The 25632-nt window shown below is 44.4% G+C and overlaps 1 protein-coding gene across 1 annotated transcript in view; it reads left to right on the top strand.

Annotated features, from left to right (window-relative positions):
- The window catches only part of gpr176 (G protein-coupled receptor 176), a gene marked incomplete at both ends in the record, with an annotated part of 33423 nt that extends 18846 nt beyond the window's left edge, over nt 1-14577 (top strand). Inside the window, 2 exons of the mRNA XM_084314892.1 lie at nt 8185-8437; nt 13344-14577. Of these exons, the coding sequence (XP_084171018.1) occupies nt 8185-8437; nt 13344-14577 (1487 nt within the window). The remainder of the gene's footprint in view (nt 1-8184; nt 8438-13343) is intronic.
- Nucleotides 14578-25632: the final 11055 nt, after the last annotated feature.

The raw sequence follows: 25632 nt of genomic DNA, 5'->3' as shown, positions 1-25632 counted from the left end.
CCTATAAGCCAAACCCCTATTTTCAAATGCCAGCTTAAGCAGTCCTGTGATTGGTGGAATTAATGTGATGATGTCATCAACTCAAAGACACTCGGCCTGGGCTATAAGAATGGGGTGGAATGGTGGAGAGAGGACTGACTCAGAAGGAAACAACCAGAAGAACACTCTGGAACCAACCAACACCACAAGGACAAGATCTCTCTCACCATCTCCACCATCCACAAGCAAGGCGGGCAAAGGACAAAGGAACTTTTTGGAGGGAAAAACAGAATCCTCTTTGTTATCAGCAGAGAACAAAGACTTTCAACAAACTATCAACTAGCATTCTCTTTACTGTTATATTAGCCTGGTTGTGTTCAATTACGGCATAGTGTTTTTGATCACAACTATAGCATTCTTTATTGTAATTTGTATACACTCTTAAACTCTTATTAAACAACTGTTAAACTATCTTTCCTCCTTAATTCCATCTGCCTTTCGGCCTGCTCAGTCAGTTTGAAGAGAAGTGATTCCCAGCTTTAAAGTATTGAGACACAACGCCGAGAGTACTAACCAACAGGTTCTGAAGCAGAGCAGAACCAAAACAGCCTGAGAATCCACTTCACCACCTACTGTCACCTACTGCTTTGGCAGTGTACTACATCAGTGTGCTCGGGTGACAAAAAACGAAAAAAAAACGAAAGTGTGACTCGAGGCGCACGACGTCGCGGCGAAACGCATATGACAACAATACGAAGATGAAACGAAAGGTGTAACCGCACCCTCAGTGGAGTGGAGTTTGCGGAAGCCAGATTGGAATTTGTCACAGATGTTATTTATGTGGGTGGTGAGCTGGTTGGCTACAACCTTTTCTAACACCTTTGATGCAAAAGGCAGCTTGGAGATGGGTCTGAAATTGTTATGGATGGTGGGTTCTAGGTTGGGCTTTTTAAGGAGTGGCTATACGACTGCCTCCTTAAAATAGATTGGGACAGAACCAGAGGCTAGGGATGAGTTTGATAGTTACTAGACTGGGGCCAACAGAGCAAAAAACTTCCTTGAACATGGATGTAGGAAGGATGTCTAGGGGGCTCGAGGAGGTCTTCATGGAGGTGAGATCATCCAGAGAGACAGGTGAGAAATTGCTCAGTGTTACATTCAAGCCTAAAATATGGCTCGTGAAGGCTTTGAATGCAACGTGGTGGACACAGGACACTGGACAAGAGTTATCAAAAATAACTATAAATTTATTTACACAGCTAACTAAATGGACAAAAAGAGTGGGAGCTGGGTGTTCCAGACTCCAAAGTTCAAATAACAAAACTATAGGCAAAAAGGAAAAACAAGCCGAATGTACAACAGGCAGTGAGAGCAGGTGAGACGCTGGAGAGCTGAGACATCTCTTGTGAAGTGGGGAGACACTGCTGCCTGCACTCTGCTCTCCTTTGTAGGGCGTGGTGCCTCATCACCACACCTGTGTCAATTAGAAAGCGGCCATTTTAAACACATGGAAAAACAGGAAGAAACAGTGTGTCAATCAAACCACCAATTAGTGACAACACACTACAACCACAATGTGAATATGCACCACAGACAGTAAGTATCCCTCCACCATGTGAAAGTAATACGTAACACTCAGGGATGCTTGAGTGGTGGGATGGAGGGGAAGGGGGGATAGCGAAGGAGTGATGTTTGCCATTATGTTTGCAACCTTGGTGAAAAAAAATTTAAGAAAGCGGTTACAGTCCTCATTTGACAGCACTGGTGTAGGGGGAGGGGGGGGGGGGGCTATGGCTCATTTGACATCAACTATCCATTGTTCAACATGTGAAAAATAATGAATTTTTTCATGTATATGTTCGCATGTTATACCGTGGTGAATATTGTATAGTTTAGGAGTGATCCGGGCTAATTCCTGAAAAGCTGAGTTATAGGGCGCTACGTGAATTCTGCTATAAGCGTTGGCGTTTCTTGCCTGGACACTCTACTATTTCCAAATCAAATGTATATAATAGGTGTTATGTTTCATCATGAATGCATGAAAGGGGGGGGGGGGGGTAGTTTTTTGATGCTTTGATCGTCACCAACGGCATATGTTTTGGAGTACGTTACATAATCGTTGCGATCGATGTGAAATCATGGTTGGATCAAAGTAGGCTTGATGTCATATAGTCCTTACCTTTACAAGGATGTATCACGAAAAGAATATTCAAATTGTCTGATCGTGATTTCCAGTATTGGTGTCCATCGTGGCGAGTGGTCCTCTCACAGTACCCCCGACTCTGTGGTGGCCTTAAGATGTGTACTGTACGCAGTATCTGCAACCTCCTAATAAAACAAGTCATTTGAATAATATAAGCCTACTGTTCATTTATTACGCACGTAGGCTATTCAGTGTGTGTGTGTGTGTGTGCTGAAGCAGATGGCCAGGAGCGCGCAACAAGACGGTATAAATATGGAATATTAATATACAGTCTATTCCACTATAGCTATATCCCTGCGATTGGGTTTAGTTCTTATTTATTTATCAGTGCAGTGTTAGTATAGCAGGGCTGTATGCTAAGCTTTTTCACTAGGGGCACACTTTTTTTTTTTTAAATGACCAATTTACCATTATAGTGCAAAAAAAGATGTTCCTCCTGCCTCATTACTGTGGTCCTTTTATTTAACATTTAAGTGCTTTTGTTTTCAGGTTTGTATCTTTTATAATGAACCAACTGAAGTATTACCACAGCTGCAAACATTTCTTCTTTCATTGATAACAGTGTATTAACACTTTCACTTCCCAAGTTTAATTCATTATTAGTCCCTTGAATGCCCAGCGAGCCGAAAATCGAGTCTCCTATTTCCTGACGGCGCGCACAGTCAAACAGCGATATCACATAATCACATAAAAGCTTATATATCCGTGAAAACGGGTCTGAGTGATTATCCTTAGACTGGTAACATAGATTCCTTACCTGAGATTAGATGGTATCCAAATGGATTATTCCAATTCCTGATCGCCATTCGAAAAACTCGCTCCTTTTAGTGATCCACTGTGTATACTGTAAAACACATATTCCCAGCTGCTCCGAGAGTCCAACACTCGCTCGCTCTTCCCCCCCCCCCCCCCCACATGGGCTATACATCCACTACTTCATTCAACACCAGAAAACTACAAATTTATATGCGTTCCTTTATCTTATCCACCACAGCCACCCAGACTGCGATGCTGGCTTCATTAACACCTAAAACCCGCACAGTAGATATCTCTAGATAAATCACATCGAGATAGGTGAGAATCCATACCTTCGGGATTTTATCCGGTTGAATCCAGCATGACGCTATCAACTTTTTGGCAGCTGTCCGCCAAAATGAGTCTCTTTACATGTACAGAGGTTGATAACTGAGAAACATCATTCAACAACAGTACAGAAGGCAGTGTCGGATCGGTATGGTCAGAGATAAAATCTCTGATAATTGAGTGGTAACATTTTCCCAGAAGGTCTCAACAGGAGGGTATTCCCAATACATATGCATGTACCAATAGCACCGTTTGAACACAAGGAGCATCGAGAGTCAGGTCTGAGACCCATTAGGTTCAATCGTCTAGGGGTCAGGTAAGTCCTATGAACAAAGTTAAGATTAATCTGTTGGTGATCTGGGTTGCGTGATGATAGCCGAACATTTTCCCAGACTGCATCCCAATCAAAATCTACCTCCAGCTCTGAGATATCCTTCCTCCAAACCGTGTCTAGGGGAAGGACCTTATATGAGGACGTAAGTAAGTGGCGATAAAAGTCAGAGACGAAGCCTTGTCATAAAATAATTTGTGAAACCTGTGGTGCTCAAGTGGAGCATCCCATGGGACGCCGTGAGCCTTCAGAGCTGCTCTTATTTGTAAATAGAAGAAAAAGGAGGATCTGGGGAGGTAACATTTGTTGGATATATCTTGAAAACAGCGGAGACCAGAGTCATCGAAGATATCCCCCAATGTGTGTATGCCTTTCTTTTCCCAACCAGGGTGTCTGATAGGTTGTTGTCCAATAAGGATTAAATTGTTATTAAATAGGGGAGAATGCATGTGCCATTTATGGTGATTAGTACACGTTTTCTGTGTGTCACGCCAAATCCGGATCACATGTGTAATAAGAGGGCCAAATCTTAAGTTGCATTGCTTAATTGATATGTTGGTGTACACTATATCCTGCAGTCTATGTGGGGCCACTATCTTCTCCTCCAATGGTCTCCAGGATACCGCTGCTTGAGAATCAAACCAGGTGATCAGTGGTCTTAAAGAGAACGCTTGAAAGTAATATTTGAAGTCTGGAAAGGTTAAACCCCCGTCGGATTTATTTCTCTGTGCAGTGGATCTTTTTAATCATGGGCGTTTGTTGTTCCAAATGAATTTATATGCAGCAGAGTGCAGTTTTTGCCAGTAACCAGCAGGGGGGGGGGGGGGGGGGGGGGTAACGGCAACATGGAGCTGATGAAGTTAATTCTGGGCAAAACATTCATCTTAACTATTGACACTCTGGCCTGTAATGAGTTTAAACATTTTGACCACCTGCTGAAGTCATCTGTGATCCTGTCTCGCAAGCCGGAGTAATTATACTTCACCGTTTGGCCTATAGTGGGGAATATTTCAACTCCAAGACATTTAAAGTGTTCTACCATGAGTATATTTGCTGGGAGGATGGTAGCCTTCGCAGTCACATTGAGTGGAAGGAAGGCCGATTTTGGCCAGTTGATCTTAAATCCCGATAGACTGCCAAAATCATCTATTACTTTGAGAAGATGAGGTAGGGAGGTGGCGGGGTAACTCGATAGCAGTGTAACTTAATGTTACATACGTTGCGCTATGCATGCTTAGCTTGCTAACATTAAGATAGGAGATTGAATGAATGAATGAAAACTTTATTTAACAGATTGCAGAATGGGTACAATACAGTATGGCTCAATACATACAATTGTTAAGGGGATGCAGACCTGAGAAAGACGTTTGTCTTGTTTCCATCAGGGTCCCCCATTTTCATTTCATATAGACATTTATGACATACACAACATACATGACATTTATGGCATAGGGACATATAGGTATTTAGTACTGATACATTTGTGACATAAGCGGTATTCAAATATACAGTACTGTTACGCCTAGATCCTGACAGAGTATATACATATGATGGGGACTGGGGAGGGGACTGTACATTAGGAGGGGGTGGGTGGGTGGGAGGGAAATATACATACGGCGGGGAGGGAATATATACATGCGGTGGGGAGGAGACTGTCTATTAGGAGGTGGTGGGGGTTTTGGGCATTTACGGTGGCCAGTTTCGAATTGCAGCCTCCCGTAGGTGCTCTTTAAGAGCGGTTTTGAATGTGGGCAGGGATTCACATTCCTTTACAGCTTTGGGTAGGGCGTTCCACATTGTTGTGGCATAATTGCGAAACGTGTTTAGTCCCTTGTTTGAGCCGAATCTGGGTTTAACATGATTTGTTGAGCTTCCTCTGGTGTAGTGGTTGTGGTATTCACTGACCTTTGGGAAGTATTTTGACATGTACATGGGCACCCCGGTCGTATAGTGTATCTTGAAGATGAAGATAGAATAGCAGTGTAACTTAATGTTACACAGGTCGCGCTATGCATGCTTTTTTTCGAATGTTTCGTTCTCTCCGCTATGATGAGCTCTGCTCTGCTTCAGCACGGACAGCACCTCTCAAGTACCCGTATGTGCATGTGTGAGTGTCAGTCACGCGAGTGTGTAAGTAACAGCCCCACTCCTCGGGCAGACGGAGAGAGACCGAGGGAGGAGAGATATAGAAAACGGCCAACAAGATTAGTTCGCAATGTTTAAATTCCTCAAAAAAAAGGAGTGAAATACGAATGAAAGGGTTGAAATCAGTACTAGCAAGGGTGCCCCCAAATATTTTTTTCTACTAGCACAGGCTATTTTTAGGGGCAATATGCTACGCCCTCGTAGCACTGTACAGCCCTGTATAGTGCTTGTATTTATTTTTGGACATCACCATGCCTCTTGAGGCATGACTGTAAATGTAAAACGTAATTTTTTGTATTTATTATTATTATGATTATTTAATTCCAAGGATGTCTGTAGAGTCGACGTGAACGCAATCACCATGATTCCTCCCAAATAAAGCCCTTAAGAACACGGTGCACACCAGTATGTCCGACTTACGACTGCTCTTCAGTGCTCCTAAATCCTGCTCTTATTGAGTGGTAACACATGTCGAGCAGTAGAGGACTGTGAGTGATGAGATGAAGGAAGCTTTTTTGGTGACATATTTGCAAAACAGGAAAGGCCATTTTTACAATAACGGACCTTTATATGCTGATACCGAGTACAGATTAAATTCATTCCTTTTACTGAACGTTACAGAATTCGACCTTTCGTTTCAGGTGATTGAGTGGTAATGTTGTCGAGTAGAGGACTGGAGTTTGTATGCAGATGTGAGTAAGGAGATGAAGGCAACTTTTTTAGTGACATAATTGGATGCATACGTGTGTCTAGAAGCTGCTATCTTGTCTGTTTGTTGATTAATGTGCTACAGCTGTGTCCTGGTTAGATAACGCGTCAGTATCCCAGACAGACATGATGTGAGGAAACAGTGATGCAATAGTATTACAGTGAATCAGTCATTTTGTCCGTTGCCATGGTCTCCATCTGACATTGTCAGACAAAGTTCTTGAAGCCTAATCTCGTCTGTGATCAAAGACGCCAGTCTGCAGCGAATGCAGTGACATTTAGAAGCCACGTTTTGACCAAAAGTTCTAATCAGTTTTGCACACATTAATTTAGTGTGACAGTTATTGGCACAGCCAATAATACAATTATTTTTAATACGGCCACCAGTGATGTCATTGGGCACAGTGAATCCTTGAGGTATGTTAATTAGAGCTACATGAAAGGGTGTAGCTAAAATAAAATAGTAATACCTTGTCTTATAGGGACTGCTACCTGCACTATAAAATTGCAATGATCAATCATTAATTCATTCATTCATTCTTTTTTCAACCATTTCTTCTTCGAGTTGGCTCTGCTACAGTTGAAAATAGTTGAGGAAATAGTGTCTGCAGATCTTTTATTTACTTTCATTTTATGTTAACCAAACATAGTTATTACAGTCCTACGTATAACATGCAGTTCCATTAGTTCCTATTAGTCATTAATTGTTCCTCATAAAGTTTCATGTTACCATATAGCTACATCTAGGGGCGACAGTGGCTCGAGAGGTAGAGCAGTCGTCTGGCAATCCGGAGGTTCCCGGTTCGACTCCTGCTCCTCCCGGGCAGCGTGTTGATGTGTCCTTGAGCAAGACACTTAACCCCTAATTGCTCCCGATGAGCAGGTTGGCACCTTGCATGGTTGCCTCCGCTGTCGGTGTGTGAATGTGTGAGTGAATGGGTAAAATGTGAGTAACAAATTGTAAAGTGCTTTGGATAAAAGCGCTATATAAAAAAGCAGCCATTTTCTATTTACATCTCAAACCTCAGAGGGAAGCAACCGTTGTGATTGGAGGATCAAGAAAAGAGGGCGGGTTTGGGATAGGTAAATTCCAACCAATCTTTATACTGGTTTGTTGTCTTTCACTTTACAAAATGGCAGAGGGTGTATACTAGTGCGAGAGTGTTTGATTGGTCAGGGGTTTCTAGGGTGTGTGTGTGAAATACCGCTGACATATTGCACCTGTTCGCAAAGATTCTATGCTCCAGCCTGCCTTTTCTTTCACAGATAGATTGATTCTTTTGAAAGACCTGTGCATGAAAAGAGAAATCAAAAATAGCTTTCATGGGCAACATAGGATGGGAGACGTACTGTATGTGCCTTTACAACAAATGACGGCTCAAAATAACCCCAGAACACAATTCGACACACACACACACACACACACACACACACACACACACACACACACACACACACACACACACACACACACACACACACACACACACACACACACACACACACACACACACACACACACACACACACACACACACACACACACACACACACACACACACACACACACACACACACACACACACACACACACACACACACACACACACACACACACACACACACACACACACACACACACACACACACACACACACACACACACACACACACACACACACAACCCTGTCTAAAACGTTCCTTCCCCTCTCCATCTCTCTCTCTCACCATGCAGGTAATGCCACGGTTCTGTGGTGCACTTGCTGCACGACCGTCTTCAAATCTGTGACCAGCCGCTTCCTGGGGAACCTGGCGTGCTCGGGCATCTGCGCGGGTCTGGTGTGCGTGCCCTTCGACGCGGTGCTGGGCGCCAGCCCTCGCTGCTGCTGGTGGCTCCACACCCTGCTGCTCTGTAAGGTCATCAAGTTCCTCCAGAAGCTGTTCTGCTCCGTCACCGTGCTCAGCTTCGCAGCCATCGCACTCGACAGGTCGGTCCCTTTTGGTCGTCGGTTGTGTAGAACGTAGTGGTGGGAATTACGGCTCTTTGAAGGGAGATAGATCTTTTGGCTCCGTTCCTTTCCTTTCTTTCTTTTTTTTAGGGGGCGGGGGTTACTTGGTCTTAAATCAAAATCTTTGGTTTATCAAGCGGAATAATCACGAGGATAATGATGGGATACGATTAGGATCAGATTCAAACCTAGATATAAGCCCCTGGAAACAAAGCTTCAAATCGTTCAAGATGGGTGTGATATTAAGCGTCCGGTCCACCAAAGGTTGAATGAAAAAATATAGGCCTATATTAAGGTGACAAGACGTCCCAGATTTTCGGGGACAGTGCCTGAATTAAGTAATCTGTCCTCGACCATATCCTGTCCCCAAAAACAGAAGGGGAAATTAGATTGTAAAGGAATCATGCTTGTTGCAATGGTTGCAATGTTGGATTAAAATAAACTGTATTTTGCGCTTGAATTGATAGAGCACGAGTGAAGTGCATATTATCTGCCCGATATGTCCTTGCCCCACAATGGTGGAATGAACTACCCACCCCAGTTAGGACAGCCGAATCACGTCCAATCTTTCGCCGTCGACTAAAGACGCACTTCTTCAACCATTATCTGAATTAAAAAAAAAAAAAAAAAAAAAAATCTAACCCTAACTAACCGTACTGTCATGCACTTGTCCTAATAAACTAACCTACACTGTAGCACTCAACACTTTGATGAACATTGTTGCTCAGCTGATAGAGTTGTGCCCTTCCTGATGGCTTGTCGTACAGAACTTGTAAGTCGCTTTGGATAAAAGCGTCAGCTAAATGACTAAATGTAAATGTAAATGTATATGTGATACTAGATTGGGATTGGTGCATCCGATGCATCAGTGCATCCGAGACACTTACGTCACTTAACCCCTGATGCACCTTGTATGGTTGCCTCTGCCATCGGTATGTGAGTGAATGGGTGAATGTGAGTGCTTTGGATAAAAGCGCTATATAAATGCAGTCCATTTACCATCCGTATTAGCACTCGTACTATGACAAGTGGTATGACTGTCTCATACTATGTTTTCTGGTCTGTGCACTTTACTTAGCTTAAGAGCGCTTTTGGAAATTACTGGGTAACTTAAAGGAATATATTAACCTCATTCAATTCAGCCAGGGTGATTATTGCCAGTTCTTAGAAAAGCAACAAGCCGCGGGCCTCTGAAACACCGGAATGGGTGGAAATTTGTCTCTTCTCGATCTCCATCTACCCCCTGTGGAGTGGAGCTGGGAGGAAATCGATGGAGCGTGTGTCCTCCATGCTGAGTGGTCGTGTCCCAGCCTTTCCAGAGCCGCAGCCATGGGTCCACGGGGAGGGAGACGTCTTCTGTCTCTCTCTCCCTCTCGTTCTGTTTCTTCTGTCTTTTCTCAGACACGTACATACATGTATGTACACAGGGGCGGTCAGGTGGCGTGGCGGAGATTGTGCTCGTCACCAATGCAAGAGGCTGCGGTCTCGACTCCCGGAGTCAGCATTGCTTGGGGCTTGGGCTGATCGCTATACTAACACGTTTGGCTGGGTTAGGGGGAGGGCAAGTCATGGGTGGGAATCTGGCGTTGTGGACAGGTCAGGTCTGGGCGCTTGCTCAGCGGAGGCAGGACTTGATGAAGGCAGCGTGACCTCCCACACGTTACACTTCACCAATGAGAGTCCTCGCTGCCAGGTGAAAAAAGAGTCACTGGCTGTCGCTGCGTGTGTCTGAAGCGTGCGGATGACTTCAGGGTTCCCTTGTACCGACCAGTAGGAGAACATGCGCACAACAACCAGGTAGGGGAGGGGGGAATTGGCACAACGACTAAAATTGGGACGGGGAGAAAAACAGAGAAAAATCTGAGAAAGAGAGGATTAAAAAAGATAAAATATATATATGTATTATTCATAGTGGCATACAATAATTTATTTATAGTTACCGTACATACAAACAAGGCAAGGGACATAAACATTGCAAATTCATTCCAATTTTAACACACACACACACACACACACACACACACACACACACACACACACACACACACACACACACACACACACACACACACACACACACACACACACACACACACACACACACACACACACACACACACACACACACACACACACACACAATCCTTTTCCATGATAGAGATGGGGAAGATAAAGACATCTCAAAATATAATTTTATTTACAATAAATGATGCGCCTTTAATTATTATTATTTTAAGTTTAGAGTTTACTGTGTAAGGGCTTGGGACATTAGTAAGCTCTATGTGTACACAATATAAGCTCAAAGGGAATTTCGATGGAATAAGCACTTTTAGTGGTTGAATCTACAGAGTCCTTATTCAACACAGTCCAGCAATGAGTTCCATGTAGACTAACCACTAAATAACAACTAAACTCCATGCTTATTCAACACAGTCCAGCAATGAGTTCCATGTAGACTAACCACTAAATAACAACTAAACTCCATGCTTATTCAACACAGTCCAGCAATGAGTTCCATGTAGACTAACCACTAAATAACAACTAAACTCCATGCTTATTCAACACAGTCCAGCGATGAGTTCCATGTAGACTAACCACTAAATAACAACTAGACTCCATGCTTATTCAACACAGTCCAGCGATGAGTTCCATGTAGACTAACCACTAAATAACTAAACTACATGCTTATTCAACACAGTCCAACAATGAGTTCCATGTAGACTAACCACTAAACAACAACTGAACTCCATGCTTATTCAACACAGTCCAGCAATGAGTTCCATGTAGACTAACCACTAAACAACAACTAAACTCCATGCTTATTCAACACAGTCCAGCAATGAGTTCCATGTAGACTAACCACTAATTAAATAACAACTAAACTCCATGCTTATTCAACACAGTCCAGCGATGAGTTCCATGTAGACCAACCACTAAATAACAACTAAACTCCATGCTTATTCAACACAGTCCAGCGATGAGTTCCATGTAGACTAACCACTAAATAACAACTAAACTCCATGCTTATTCAACACAGTCCAGCGATGAGTTCCATGTAGACTAACCACTAAATAACAACTAAACTCCATGCTTATTCAACACAGTCCAGCGATGAATTCCATGTAGACTAACCACTAAATAACAACTAAACTCCATGCTTATTCAACACAGTCCAACAATGAGTTCCATGTAGACTAACCACTAAATAACAACTAAACTCCATGCTTATTCAACACAGTCCAGAAATGAGTTCCATGTAGACTAGAATGGAATATCTCTGCACTACACTGTTCAATGAAACTCACTCAGTGTGTCCACGTAAAAATCGGTTTTGGAGCACAATTCAAACAAATAAATCCTACCTTAAATCCCAGAGGAAGATATAAAGTTTCATCAGCAATATATTTAAGAGGAAGTGCCCAGTTATTTTTATGGTAGATATCTAATGTTTAAAGGAAACTCATCATATACTGTCCATATGACCTTAGTCTACATCCTGTGTCACCATAACTCTAGCCATGACTTCAACATCAAGGGTTGCATCGCTTCCATAGCAACTAATGCTGTCAAAGAATGAATCAAAGCACTGAATTATTTATTTCAAAGGGGGCTCGATTGGTAGGCTTGCAGAGAATGTATCACACACAAATGAGTGTACACACACACGCTTATGAAATGCCTTTACACAAGACCCTTCACATGTCCGGTTGTGCTTCACTTAAATCCTTCCTTCCACTTACACATGCAGGAAGCCATTGATAAATATTCAGCATATAGTACATAACAGACTTGATTTAGCAAACAGACTTGTTATGATCATTTATGTCTATAATGTTTTGGCATAATAGAAAGATGTATTTGGCATAAATTATGGCAATATAATGTAAAAGTTTTACTTCAAAAACAAGTGGATACACTTAGATAATACCATAGAGTTTTCATTTATGTCGTATTTAAGAATTTTATTATAGGAGTATTGTAACATTTAGAATGATGTGAAAAGTTCTACATTCACACAAGCAAAACTCTCATCTATATCACAGAAGGTGGACTGTCAGTACACCAACTTTTACATTTGATATTCTAGATCCATGGCTTTTGCTTTTTGGGAATTGTAGGCCAGACCTGGCCCAAGCCTTTATAGGGTCCTAAGAGGAATTTGATTCGGGGGGCCCCCCCACTGCCTCGGCAGCGCCAATGGTAATGCTTAATAATTTGCACATACAGCTCCGGGGTTCTGTGTTGTTTTGCTTGTATCCTGACGTATTTGTAAACCTGTATAATTGTGTTGATATTTTTCTAATATAAAAAGTATTATTAGCTAGCCAGCCTGTTAACATAATATTTCGTTTTTTTTTACGATTACCATTGACATAATATATCACAGACATTTTTCAAACTCTCTTGAGGAACATTTCAAGTGCTCTTGGGGGCCCTCTGGTGGCCACGGGGGCCCTAAGCAAGTGCTTAGTTTGCTTATGCATTGGGCCGGCCCTGGTGTCAAAGACTTTTGATCCTCTTCTCCAGTGAGTCCTTAAAATCCTGCTTTAATGAGGGTTTTCGTTTTAACAAATCACCTCCACTGGTCAGGACCCCTTCTCTGCACTTGTGTCTATATACCCTGTTGCTACTGTTGTCATTGCTGCATGTTGACTAAGGTTCATCAATGCTCACCCATTGTTCTTGGATTTTACTGGCTTTTATAAATTAGTCAATCAATTGATACAAATCACACACACAATTCATGTGATCTTTTTTATAAATGTTCCTTCAAAACAGGCATACGAATTACCATTATAATATTGTAATTGTATTGCATTGTGATCAGAGAGATAATGGTTATTATTATGCTGCAATGAACTGTTGTGTTCCGTCTCATCCCCAGATACTACTCTGTGCTCTTTCCACTTGAAAGGAAGATTTCAGATGCTAGATCCAGAGAACTGGTCATCTACATCTGGGTCCACGCGGCAGTGGTCAGCATCCCCGTGTTCGCCGTGACCAACGTGACTGATATATACGTCACCTCGACCTGCTCGGATGCCCATGCCCGCTCCCTGGGCCACCTGGTGTACGTGCTGGTCTACAACGTCACCACGGTGATCCTGCCCCTGGCTGTGGTCCTCCTCTTCATGGTGCTGATTCGCAGGGCGCTCAGCGCCAGCCAGAAGAAGAAGGTCATCATCGCCGCACTACGCACGCCCCAGAACAGCATCTCGATCCCCTTCGTGTCCCAGCGAGAGGCCGAGCTCCACGCCGCTCTGCTCGCCGTGGTGCTGGCCTTCTCCGCCTGCAGCGCCCCGTACGGAGCCCTGGTGGTCTACCGGACCGTTCTAGAAGAGAGCGTGCACGGTCTGCCCGCGTCCCTACACCTCACCGCCATCTGGCTTCCCAAGGTGTCCCTTCTCACCAACCCCCTCCTCTTCCTGACGGTGAACCGCTCGGCACGACGCTGCTTACTGGACCTGGTGGCCAGGCTACACAGACGCTACAGCCGCCGCAACGTGGTCAGCACCGGAGCTATGGCGGCGATAGGCGGAGAGGGCAGCATCGGGGGATCCGACGGGCTCGAGACGGCCGGCCGCTCCGGGAGCCAGCTCCTGGAGATGTTCAACATTGGCCAGCAGCAGATCTTTAGACCTTCTGAAGAAGAGGAGGAGGAGGAGGGGGAAGAGGTGGAGAATGAGCCGCCTTCGCTAGGGTCAGGAGTTTGCTCCAAGCCCAAAGAAGACCAAAAGAGTGGGCCCAGACTAGGGAACCTCCAAGGAGAAGTGATCCCCAAGAAGGACCCTCACCAGGGGACTGGGGACAGGGTGACGGGGACCAAGGAGGGACTTCCTCCAGTCCCCCGGGTGTCCCCGGTCCATGCCTGCGCTTACGCCTCCTCATCACAGGTGGCGCCAGCTACTCCCACTGAGGCTGAGGATGCAACGCAGTTCGGTTTTGGTCCGTTTGAGCTGCCGCCTCAGTGGCTGCCAGAGACCAGGAACAGTAAGAAGAGGCTGCTGCCTCCGCTGGGGAACACCCCAGAAGAACTGATCCAGACCAAGCAGCCACGGCCAGAGAGACGCATCAGCAGAAACAACAAGGTCAGCACCTTCCCTGCTGTCGATCCCTGAATATTAATCCCAGACTTCTGACCCAGAACACTGGACACAGCTGGCTATCAAGTCAACTTGGGTCAGGTGCAACATGATTGACCTTTGCCTATAGATTGCCATGCCTTCTTAATTGATGGAATGCTTGGTTTGAATGTACACCCTTTTTGAAAACTTTTACTAATACAAATGTAGCCATGGTAGAAGTCCTACTTTTTCCTGCCAGCTTGCTGGATTACAGCAAGTACTTGTTGCACTGTTGCTGCCTTGTTATAGAAATATTTTCTTCGGAATTCAAATTCTGTCTTCTTTTAAGTTACAATTTGTAACATTTATGGTTGGTAGGGATAATCCCCATAAATGTTTTATTGTTGAAATGTCCCTGCCAATATATTTTGAACAATTCAAATTCTTAACGATTTCTAACATTCTTTGTATCCATTTTTGCAAAGAGTAAATCATGTATAATCTTTGAAAATTAAGTCCTGGCCTTTCCATAATTCTCAAAATAAAATGTTCTTGATCCTCCAATCTCAACTGTTGCTTTCGCGGGTGATTGGAGGATCAATAGAAGAGGGCAGGGTTTGAGATAGGTCAATTGATTGACTTGGGAGGAGGAAGGATATGACCAATGAACAGTATTCAATACTCTGCTGTCTTTGTTGCCACCAGGCAGCCACTTACAGTTAAAGTCAAGACATTTTTCGAATGATGGAGAATATAAAAGCCACACACCATAAGCTCTGTGCGTTACGCTATTCCAGTCCAAAAAAGGAGTGAGGTTTGACAATTTGTTCAGTTCTAGAATTTGCAAACAGCATGCTAGTACACTGTAAGCCAGATACAGTACATACACAAACTATATATCTATGTGATAGGTCAACTTTACCTTCAGTGAAATTTACCTTCAGTGAAATAAAGGTCAAAGGGAGTGAACAGACTTACACCAGATAAGAAAAAAAGGAAAGAGAGCATGAAGCTGTGTTTTGAGTGAGTAGGAAGGTGTGTGTGTCTGGATAATAAGCAGACTCTAGTCTCTGTACTTGACAATTATTAGCTAAGCCGACTAATAAGCAGTATGCATCAATACAATAGGCCTACTGCCCACTCATTTGTGAGACGTGATTGTTGGGGCCAAATTTCAGTAGCGCACTGGTTCTGTGGACTTATAAAAAAGGTATTCATTGTGGCCATCAGTGAATTATTTCAGGAGGCGGACAAAGTATTGCAGCCGGTGTCGAGACTGAAAACCCAGGCAGGTTGCAGCAGCAAAGCCACAGGTGAGACCTCAAAGTGGCTCAGCTGGTCATTACTTCAAGAGAGAATGTTTTATGTTGTGCACCCTTTGTTCGGGGCTATTCAATGAGAATGTTTTATGTCGTCTACCTTTGGTGTGTATTCACGTTGTGTAAGAGTAACACTGTATATCTTGGTTCTACTCATCATCAGCGGAGTTTAAAAGATACATATATTTCATATGATGAGCATTGGTGTGGATAATAATTTGACCAGATTATTCACAGAGGCGGACAACAAGAGTCTTATAGCCTAGTTCTCTATAGAATGGCGAGCTAGCAAAGTATTCATACATGATAGTAGATTAAATAAAATTGGAGCATTGACATACATAATATGAGTAATAGATATGATGTACAGAGAGCTATGGTGAATGATGATATATGGGTGACTATGTGTGTGCATGTTTGTGTGAGAGAGAGAGAGAGAGAGAGAGAGAGAGAGAGAGAGAGAGAGCGAGAGAGTGTTCTGGTCAATTTCCCAGTCGAGCATCAATTCATTATCTTAGGAGGCGGATGAAGCTGTGCGTGTGTGTGTGTGTGTGTGTGTGTGTGTGTGTGTGTGTGTGTGTGTGTGTGTGTGTGTGCATTTGATGTGATCATCACACTTGTAGTGGCTGGCAGGCAGAATAATAATATTTCCCTATCAAACCTACACCCATATTTCCAATATGTCTCTACAGTTCTCCTGTAGCCTACATGACTAGATTCAAATGAGCAATAGGCTAGCCGCTAGAGTGATTGCTGTGGTGGATTTGAAAGATGGCTACAAATGTAAATTAACAGGATTGTGTTCAGCATATGATTCAGCAGCCTAATCAGTCCAGTTGGTTCAATTTTGTGTTTGCTTTCCTGTGAGGATTAAAAAAATACTTGAGCAGGCAGTAGGATAACAAACCTGTTTTATTCGATTAGAGAGCTCTCCCATCAGTTGTGATTATATGGATAATGACATTTGACACTATGTACAAATCCAATCATGTTGAGAGGTGCTCTGATACTGAATGTAATTTACACACATCTACACACAACAGCATAATCCACTGCCAGAACATCTGATAACATGTTTATATGGTGTGACCGGAGACTCTGAAATCAACTTCTCTCAATCAATCCATTCACCTACAGCAGTGCTTCTCAAACTTTTTCTGTCAGGCCAATGAGTTCAATGAGTTCTTCCAAGAGTTTGGATGGAGATGTGTCAGGAAGCTTTGTCTCAATGTTGTCTGTAAAGTTTTTTTTTATCGAGAGTAACTTGGTGATCCTTTTCTGTGTTTTATTAAATAATGATTTTCAGATTTTGAGAAATGTTCAAACTTATTCAAATATGGTATTTTCATGGAGAACAGTGCAGCTGCAACAGATAGCACTTTAGTGATCATTTTCTGTAATAAAAAAAATAATAATAATAAAAAAAGAAATTATCTCAAGGCCCCCCCTGTCATGCCTCTGCGCCCCCCCTGGGGGGAGCGCCCCCCACTTTGAGAAACACCGACCTACAGTATGTTGCAGTGTTTTTTTTCTTATTGAATTTTTCTGTCATGTGGACTAGGGCTGGGAGGTATCCCAAATATGAAGGTATACTGTTATCAATCCATGCAAATGTATGGGTTTTCACTATACTATCATCCACCATATATACATATTGTAAATCTTATTATTTATTTATATATATATATGTAACGGATGGTATCGTGAAGCGCAGTCACGAAGGACTTCAGATGTTGTGAAGTGGCTGGGGTTGAGTAGCGGTGCTATGGGTTAAACTCACTCTCATCCTCAAAAGACAGATAGACAAGTTGCAAAGCAGTGAGTTCACCTCTTGGTATAGATGTCTGTGTTGTTACCCGCGGTGTGGGAGACCCGGGTTCGAAACTCCCCCGGGGCATTGAAGTTTGAGGTGACGATATGACAACCCATATGTAACGGAGCTGATATAGTCAGCTTTTTGCGTTGTGTTTAACTTCGATGCCCTGAGGGAGTTTCGAACCCAGGTCTGCCGCACCACGGGCGACAGCACAGACCGCTATACCAAGAGGTGAATTCACACTTGGTAACGTGTCTATGTGTCTTTTAGGGGAGAGTGAGTTTAACTCGCAGTACCGCTACTTGCCACAGTCACTTCACAACGCTTGAAGTCCATGGTGACTGTGCCTCGCGGTACCATCTGTTACATATATGTATACTTAGCCTACTGTAAAAAAAGAATTGTGATTTTTTTTTCATTGCAGCAGTAAAAAAATTAAATACAAATATATATACCATTTTGAATGAAATAGCACCATGATAATTGTATTATATCATTACGATATATGTAATGTCAAATCGGAATTTGGACAGGAAAATGAAATACCATCAAATATCGTTACCACCATTAAAACTAAGAAAACTATTGTTATATGATACTTTGGCCATACCACCCAGTCCTAATATGTACAGAGTCTTACAAAACATGAGCTGCCAATGTTTCATCTGCTAACTGTGATGGATCGATCCGTAGCTGCCTCCATGGGTTTATATTTCCCCCTCATTCATGGGGTATTCACTTTCTTAAAATGTTGTGGTTTCTGGTCATTTGTATTCAAAGTCTAAGTGGATTTGATTGGTTGACTTATGACACATTCAAATGTATAGTATTATCTATATATATATATATATATATATATATATATATAATGAAAATAACTGTGTAATGAGAGATCATTCTTATGTAATGTACCGATACAGCCTACAAATGGCGCTGTTTACTTTGCATTGCACATCCGCGTATGTGCGGATGTGACGCAATAAAGTGGTGCTCTTGAGAATGGCATTCTTGGCGTATGGTATACATTAAAAAACGAGTGTGACGATGAATAGCATTCGTCCACCTGATGAGTCACAATTAACGGGCAATGTCCACAAGAACTGGAAAGCCTTCAGGCAAAGTTTTGAGCTTTATTTGTTGGTGAGTTGTTGGATGAAGGAATTGATCATGGGATATAGCTCTATTGCTAACTGTGGCTGGCGACGCCGCAATGGATATGCACAAGACATTCATCTTTCAGAGGATGAAAGAGACAAGTTCCCCACAGTACTGGGCAAGTTTGAGGACTATTGTACTATTGTCTTCAGGAACAGAATGCAAAAATAGACTGAGACCTGTGTCTCAAGAGTCAATCCTGTACCTTTGGCACACCTGTGCAATTCCGTAATAAGACATCAGATAGCAATAGAAGTGTAGGACAAGAGAGTAAGAGAGTAAAAAAAAGAAACACGACTTACCTTAGAAAAGGCCATTCGCCAGGCACCTGAAAGCACAAAGACAGTGAACCAGCCGCTGTGGATGCAGTGCAAAAACACATGAAAAGGACTGATAAATGGCGGTCACACAAACCCAAATGGAAACAACAGGGTAATGACTTGAGAGATGTGGGAGTAAACATGCTCCAAATAAGTGCCCAGCTTATGGCAAAGACCATCAGAAGTGTGGGGGGTAAAAACAAATCACATTGCCAGTTCCTGTTTTACAAAGAAAAAGGAGCATGTTGTGGGGCAGGTTGTAGAGTATGTTGTGGGGCAGGTTGTGGGGCAGGTTGTGGGGCATGTTGTGGGGCAGGTTGTGGAGTATGTTGTGGGGCAGGTTGTGGGGCAGGTTGTGGAGTATGTTGTGGGGCAGGTTGTGGGGCATGTTGTGGAGTATGTTGTGGGGCAGGTTGTGGAGTATGTTGTGGGGCAGGTTGTGGGGCATGTTGTGGGGCAGATTGTGGAGTATGTTGTGGGGCAGGTTTCAGGGCAGGTTGTGGGGCATGTTGTGGGGCAGGTTGTGGGGCATGTTGTGGGGCAGGTTGTGGGGCAGGTTGTGGGGCATGTTGTGGGGCAGGTTGTAGAGTATGTTGTGGCGCATGTTGTGGGGCAGGTTGTGGGGCATGTTGTGGCGCATGTTGTGGGGCAGGTTGTGGGGCATGTTGTGGGGCATGTTGTGTGGCAGGTTGTGGGACATGTGGGGCATGTTGTGGGGCAGGTTGTGGGGCATGTTGTGGGGCAGGTTGTGGGGAATGTTGTGGCACATGTTGTGGGGCATGTTGTGGGGCAGGTTGTGGAGTATGTTGTGGGGCAGGTTGTGGAGTATGTTGTGGAGCATGTTGTGGGGCATGTTGTGGGGCAGGTTGTGGGGCATGTTGTGGGGCATGTTGTGGCGCATGTTGTGGGGCAGGTTGTGGGGCAGGTTGTGGGGCATGTTGTGGGGCATGTTGTGGGGCAGGTTGTGGAGTATGTTGTGGGGCAGGTTGTGGAGTATGTTGTGGGGCAGGTTGTGGGGCATGTTGTTGGGCAGGTTGTGGGGCATGTTGTGGGGCAGGTTGTGGGGCAGGTTGTGGAGTATGTTGTGGGGCAGGTTGTGGGGCATGTTGTGGGGCAGGTTGTGGAGTATGTTGTGGGGCAGGTTGTGGAGTATGTTGTGGGGCATGTTGTGGGGCAGGTTGTGTGGCATGTTGTGGGGCAGGTTGTGGGGCATGTTGTGGGGCAGGTTGTGGAGTATGTTGTGGGGCATGTTGTGGGGCATGTTGTGGGGCATGTTGTGGGGCAGGTTGTGGGGCATGTTGTGGAGTATGTTGTAGGGAAGGTTGTGGGGCATGTTGTGGGGCATGTTGTGGGGCAGGTTGTGGGGCATGTTGTGGGGCATGTTGTGGGGCAGGTTGTGGAGTATGTTGTGGGGCAGGTTGTGGGGCACGTTGTGGGGAAGGTTGTGGAGTATGTTGTGGGGCAGGTTGTGGGGCATGTTGTGGGGCAGGTTGTGGGGCAGGCAAAAAAACTAAGTGAGAGGATGAACCACTGCATGTGGAGGTAGTGACATGCTGATATGGATGGCAGTCAGGATGAATGGATAGCACACTTGAGTGTGTCAATGATGTAACAGCAACAATGGCAATTAACACAGGCACACAGTTAAATGTCCTGTCAATAAAACTGAGCATCAAGCCCAAGGTGCAACCTAAGAAAATGTACTTAAGAACGTTTAACAATCAACCCATCTCATCAAAGGATGTGTTCAGGAGGACGCTCCTTTAGCACACTATCCTAGTTGAGGAGGAGTCCATGTCATTGATAGGAGCACTACTGACATATACACATATGAAAGAGTACACGGATGTGTTCCAGGGTGTACAGAATACAGTTAAAAGACCATGCTGAGTCAGTTATACACGCAGCAAGAAAGGTGAGAAGTGGAAGAACATACAGACTGGGTCAATTCCCTTGTCATTGTGGAGAAAAATAACAGATATGAAAATATGGATCAAAAGAGAAGACCAACAAAGTCAGACATCACAAGCACAATGCCAGCAGCTTCTTTTTCAAACCAGATGCATCATCAAGTAGGTAACCATACAGAGATGAGGAAAGGGTAATCATGTGCAGTGTGCACATTCAACACGCCTTTTGGCAGGCATGGGTTTCTTCTAGGGCTGACCCTTATTAGTCGATTAGTCGACTAATCGGTCGAAAGGGGCCGTAGTCGACTAACCAACCTCTTAGTCGAATATAATTATAATATATATATATATATATATATATATATATATATATATATTCTTTTTTAATATTTTTTTGATCATTCTTTCCAAAAGAAAAGAGGCCTAGAAGCGTGGCTAATGCTAATGGCACGCATACCAGAGGCTAACTGCCTACGAAAACAGGCACAGAGGCACTGAAAGAGGATTTCACCCATCTAATGAACACACTAGACTAGACAAATATCAAGATGTATCCATCAGTGGACCAATTGCATGCTTTTGCAGAGGACAAGAAGCCTTCAGTCGACTCCTTCAGACATTAAGCACCCCCACAGCCCAAATGGAATTATAAAAAATAAAAAAAATTATAATTAAAAAAATATTATACTTTTTTTTTTGTCTACCAATAGTCGAATAGTCGACCATCCAAATCCTTAGTCGGGGACAGCCCTAGTTTCTTCATATGCATTTTGGAATTGGCTTCTGATGTTTTTCACAGGACAGAACAGCAACTGTTCAATGGTATGGGAACTCCAAGGACGGAGCATGATGAGAGAAAGGTGTTTGCACAAGCATACAAATCTGAGGCTTAACAAACCAGAAGTGTCAGTTTGGGGTGAGTGAAATGACTTACCTGGGTGACAAACTATCCACTGTAGGGATACAGCCAGACCCTGATCAGATAAGACATGCCATAACCCAAAGACGAAACTGAGCTGCAATGTGTGCTAGGCTTAGTTAACTAAGTGGGAAGATTCATTCCCAATCTGTGTTGTGCAGCTTGCTGGAAAGTAGAACTGAATGGCAGTGGGAGCATGAGCACGTGATGGAATGGGCAATGCTCTGGTTAAAGATCCAGTGTTGAAATTCTATGACCCAGCAACACAAAGTGAAAGTACCAGTACTTCAAAAGATGGACTAGGAGCAGTTGTGCTTCAACAACATATCTCTGCACGTTGCCCAGTGGCCTACACATCCCAGACATTGACTCTGCATGGTTCCCAGTGGCCTAGGCATCCCAGGCAATGACACTACATGGTTCCCAGTGGCTTACACATCACTGACGATGACTCTCCATGGTTCCCAGTGGCCTACGCATCCCGGAACAATGACTCTGTGTTGTTCCTGTAAGGTGTTGGAATAAACAATGTCCAGAGAGAGTGCTTGCATTATTATTTTTCTTTTATTTCCTATTTTTGTTACAAACTAAGATTGGGGCAAGGGGAATGGGAACAATGTGTTAATTGATCGGTAGGCCGTCGCTTCAGTGCACACGATCCATGCGCTCAGCCCTCTTCTCAGTTTGGGACAGCACCAGTCATGCAAATGTATGAATCCACCGCACTGAGAGGTGGGCTAGAGTGTCCTACGCATCCTGGATGTTGACTGTGTGGTTCCCAGTGGCCTACGCATCCTGGATGTTGACTGTGTGGTTCCCAGTGGCCTACGCATCCTGGATGTTGACTGTGTGGTTCCCAGTGGCCTACACATCCTGGATGTTAACTCTGTGTGGTTCCCAGTGGCCTACGCATCCCGGACGATGACTCTGCGTGGTACGCATCCCGGTAGTAGACTCTGCGTGGTTCCCAGTGGACTACGCATCCCGGACGATGACTCTGCGTAGTACGCATCCCGGACGATGACTCTGCGTGGTTCCCAGTGGACTATGCATCCCGGAAGATGACTCTGCGTGGTGAGTGGACTATGCTGAACTATGCTTCCCAGGCATTACAGAGACAGAACCCAAGGAGACATTGGGAGCAGATCTTTGAGAAGGAGACATTGATATTGATATTTTGTTTAGAAACAAGATCTGACATGGCGAATTACATAGTTCCAGAGCCTTATAATTTCTCCTGCACTCGCACTAGTGCCACCAATAATAATAACAACTTTAGTTGTATAGCACTTTTCATACAGAGGTTGCAGTTCAAAGTGCCTCACAACAGTAAAATACAGGCATAAGCGAGCATACAACATTTAATACAAAGAGATAGTAGCAAGGTAAGGCAAATCACAGTTCTTCAGTAATACAAATAATAAAATAGAATAGTAAAAAAGTGCGGTTTGATTCAGTTTAAAATAGGCTAAAAATAATAAAATAGAACGGACAGTAAAAAAGTGTGATAAGATTGTTCAATAAAAATATATACACGTAACAACAGAGCAGTGTATCGCTCTTAGTACTTTGAGTTTCTTTACAAAGTTATAACATACAACAGAGCAGTCCATCACTCTAACATACAACAGAGCATCGCTCTAACATACAACAGAGCAGTCCATCACTGAAGAAACACACTCCTCAATGTCAGTTTCAGTATTTAATAAACGACAAAGATGAAGACACCCTGAAACAGACACAGGCAGCACAGTCAGCTGACAACTTATATCATGAATACACAGTAACACTATAGTAACACATAAATATATATATCTATATAATGCATATATAATATAATATATAATATGTATGAACAGTAACGTGAATGAGTGAACGAACGTCTGTCTCTCCAGGAGGCGAAGTGAGGAATGAGGACTAAGATGGCCGCTAAGCAATACCAGCGCAGTGCAAGGCATATCCGGTCGGATGCTGGTAAGACGCTGCCCTCTAGTGGCCGGCGATAAACTCTCCATCCCCCCCAGACCGGAAAGCTAAGGGTCGGAATAGATTAACGGTCTAAATCCCGTATCCAGCTGCCGGACTCGGGCTCATAACGTGCAGGCGGCCTCTTCACGCGGCCCGGCCGAGCAGGCAGGGGCAGCGTCGGTGGCGACCGCGGCACCGGGAGCGGCGTGCCCAGGAAGGCACCGGCAGGAGCGGTGAGGTCAGAGGCCGCCCCATCTGCAGGCGCCGCAGGGAAGGCGCCCATAGCCGCGTCGCGGGGCCCATCAGCCGGCTGCTGAGCAAACTCCTGGGGCATCGCGGGCGGGGGCTGACGGGTGGGGGCCAGGGTGGGCACAACGGGTGGGGGCAGACGTCCCAGGGCAGTAGGTGGCGGCGACGGCGCAGCCGACTGCTGATGGGCGCAGGGTGTGGCCGGTGTGTAGGCGGAGGAAACGCCGGTTGCGCAATGTCAGACGCCCCGAACCGTCGACCCTGACCCGATACTGGTCGTGGCCCAGTGACTCCACCACCACACCTGACCTGTCCCATTTGTGAGGGCTCGGGCCCTGCTGGTTCTGGAGGAATACTCTCTCGCCGAGTGCCAACGGGCGGAGCGGTCTTGAGTGAGTCCCCAGAGACTCGGTGGTACGGGACATACGGGTCCGAAGGGCGTCCTCCTTTGCCGCCCATGCCTCGCGCCACAGCAGGCGGATATGCGGGTTCGAGAACTTCTCGAGGCGGTTCACGAAGGAGAGCGAGCCCCGAAGGGGGCGGCCGAAGATGATCTGCGCTGCCTGTGTCTGTTTCAGGGTGTCTTCATCTTTGTCGTTTATTAAATACTGAAACTGACATTGAGGAGTGTGTTTCTTCATGAAGACACCGTGAATGAGTGAACGAACGTCTGTCTCTCCAGGAGGCGAAGTGAGGAATGAGGACTAAGATGGCCGCTCAGCAATACCAGCGCAGTGCAAGGCATATCCGGTCGGATGCTGGTAAGACGCTGCCTTCTAGTGGCCGGCGATAAACTCTCCAATCACTAACATACAACAGAGCAGTCCATCGCTCTAACATACAACAGAGCAGTCCATCACTCTAACATATACAGAGCAGTCCATCGCTCTAACATACAACAGAGCAGTCCATCGCTCAACATACAACAGAGCAGTCCATCGCTCAATATACAACAGAGCAGTCCATCGCTCTTAACACTTTGAGTTTCTTTACAAAGTACAGTTCTAAATGACCTTATAGAACAACAGAGCAGTGCGTCGCTCACAACAACAGAGCATCACTCTAACATCAACTTAACAACAGAGCAGTGCATCGCTCTTAACACTTTGATCGCCGGGGTTAAATTCATAATTTACCATCCCTCGCCAGCCCTATTTAACATGGAGAAGTTCCCCTTCTTTGCACTACATAGCTACTACCACACAACTAAGTTTTGTGTAGTGATTCAGTAGTCATTTTTAACGAGGGTAACAAAAACTGCTTTAAGCTTGCTTTTTCATACCTTACACATTATATATATATATATGGATGCAACATGCAAGCTATCCTAGTTTAGCACAAATTATTGGAAGCCGATACAGACCACTAACCTAACAGCTAGGTTAGCTGGTCTGTATCCTCTTTCATTAATTTCTGATAAACTAGGCTAGCTTGTAGATGGATAGCTTTCTAC

Source organism: Notolepis coatsorum (genome assembly GCF_963971535.1).
Source record: "Notolepis coatsorum genome assembly, chromosome: 5".
In the NCBI taxonomy this organism is placed as follows: Eukaryota; Metazoa; Chordata; class Actinopteri; order Aulopiformes; family Paralepididae; genus Notolepis; species Notolepis coatsorum.
This window is presented reverse-complemented; position numbering and strand designations above follow the sequence as displayed.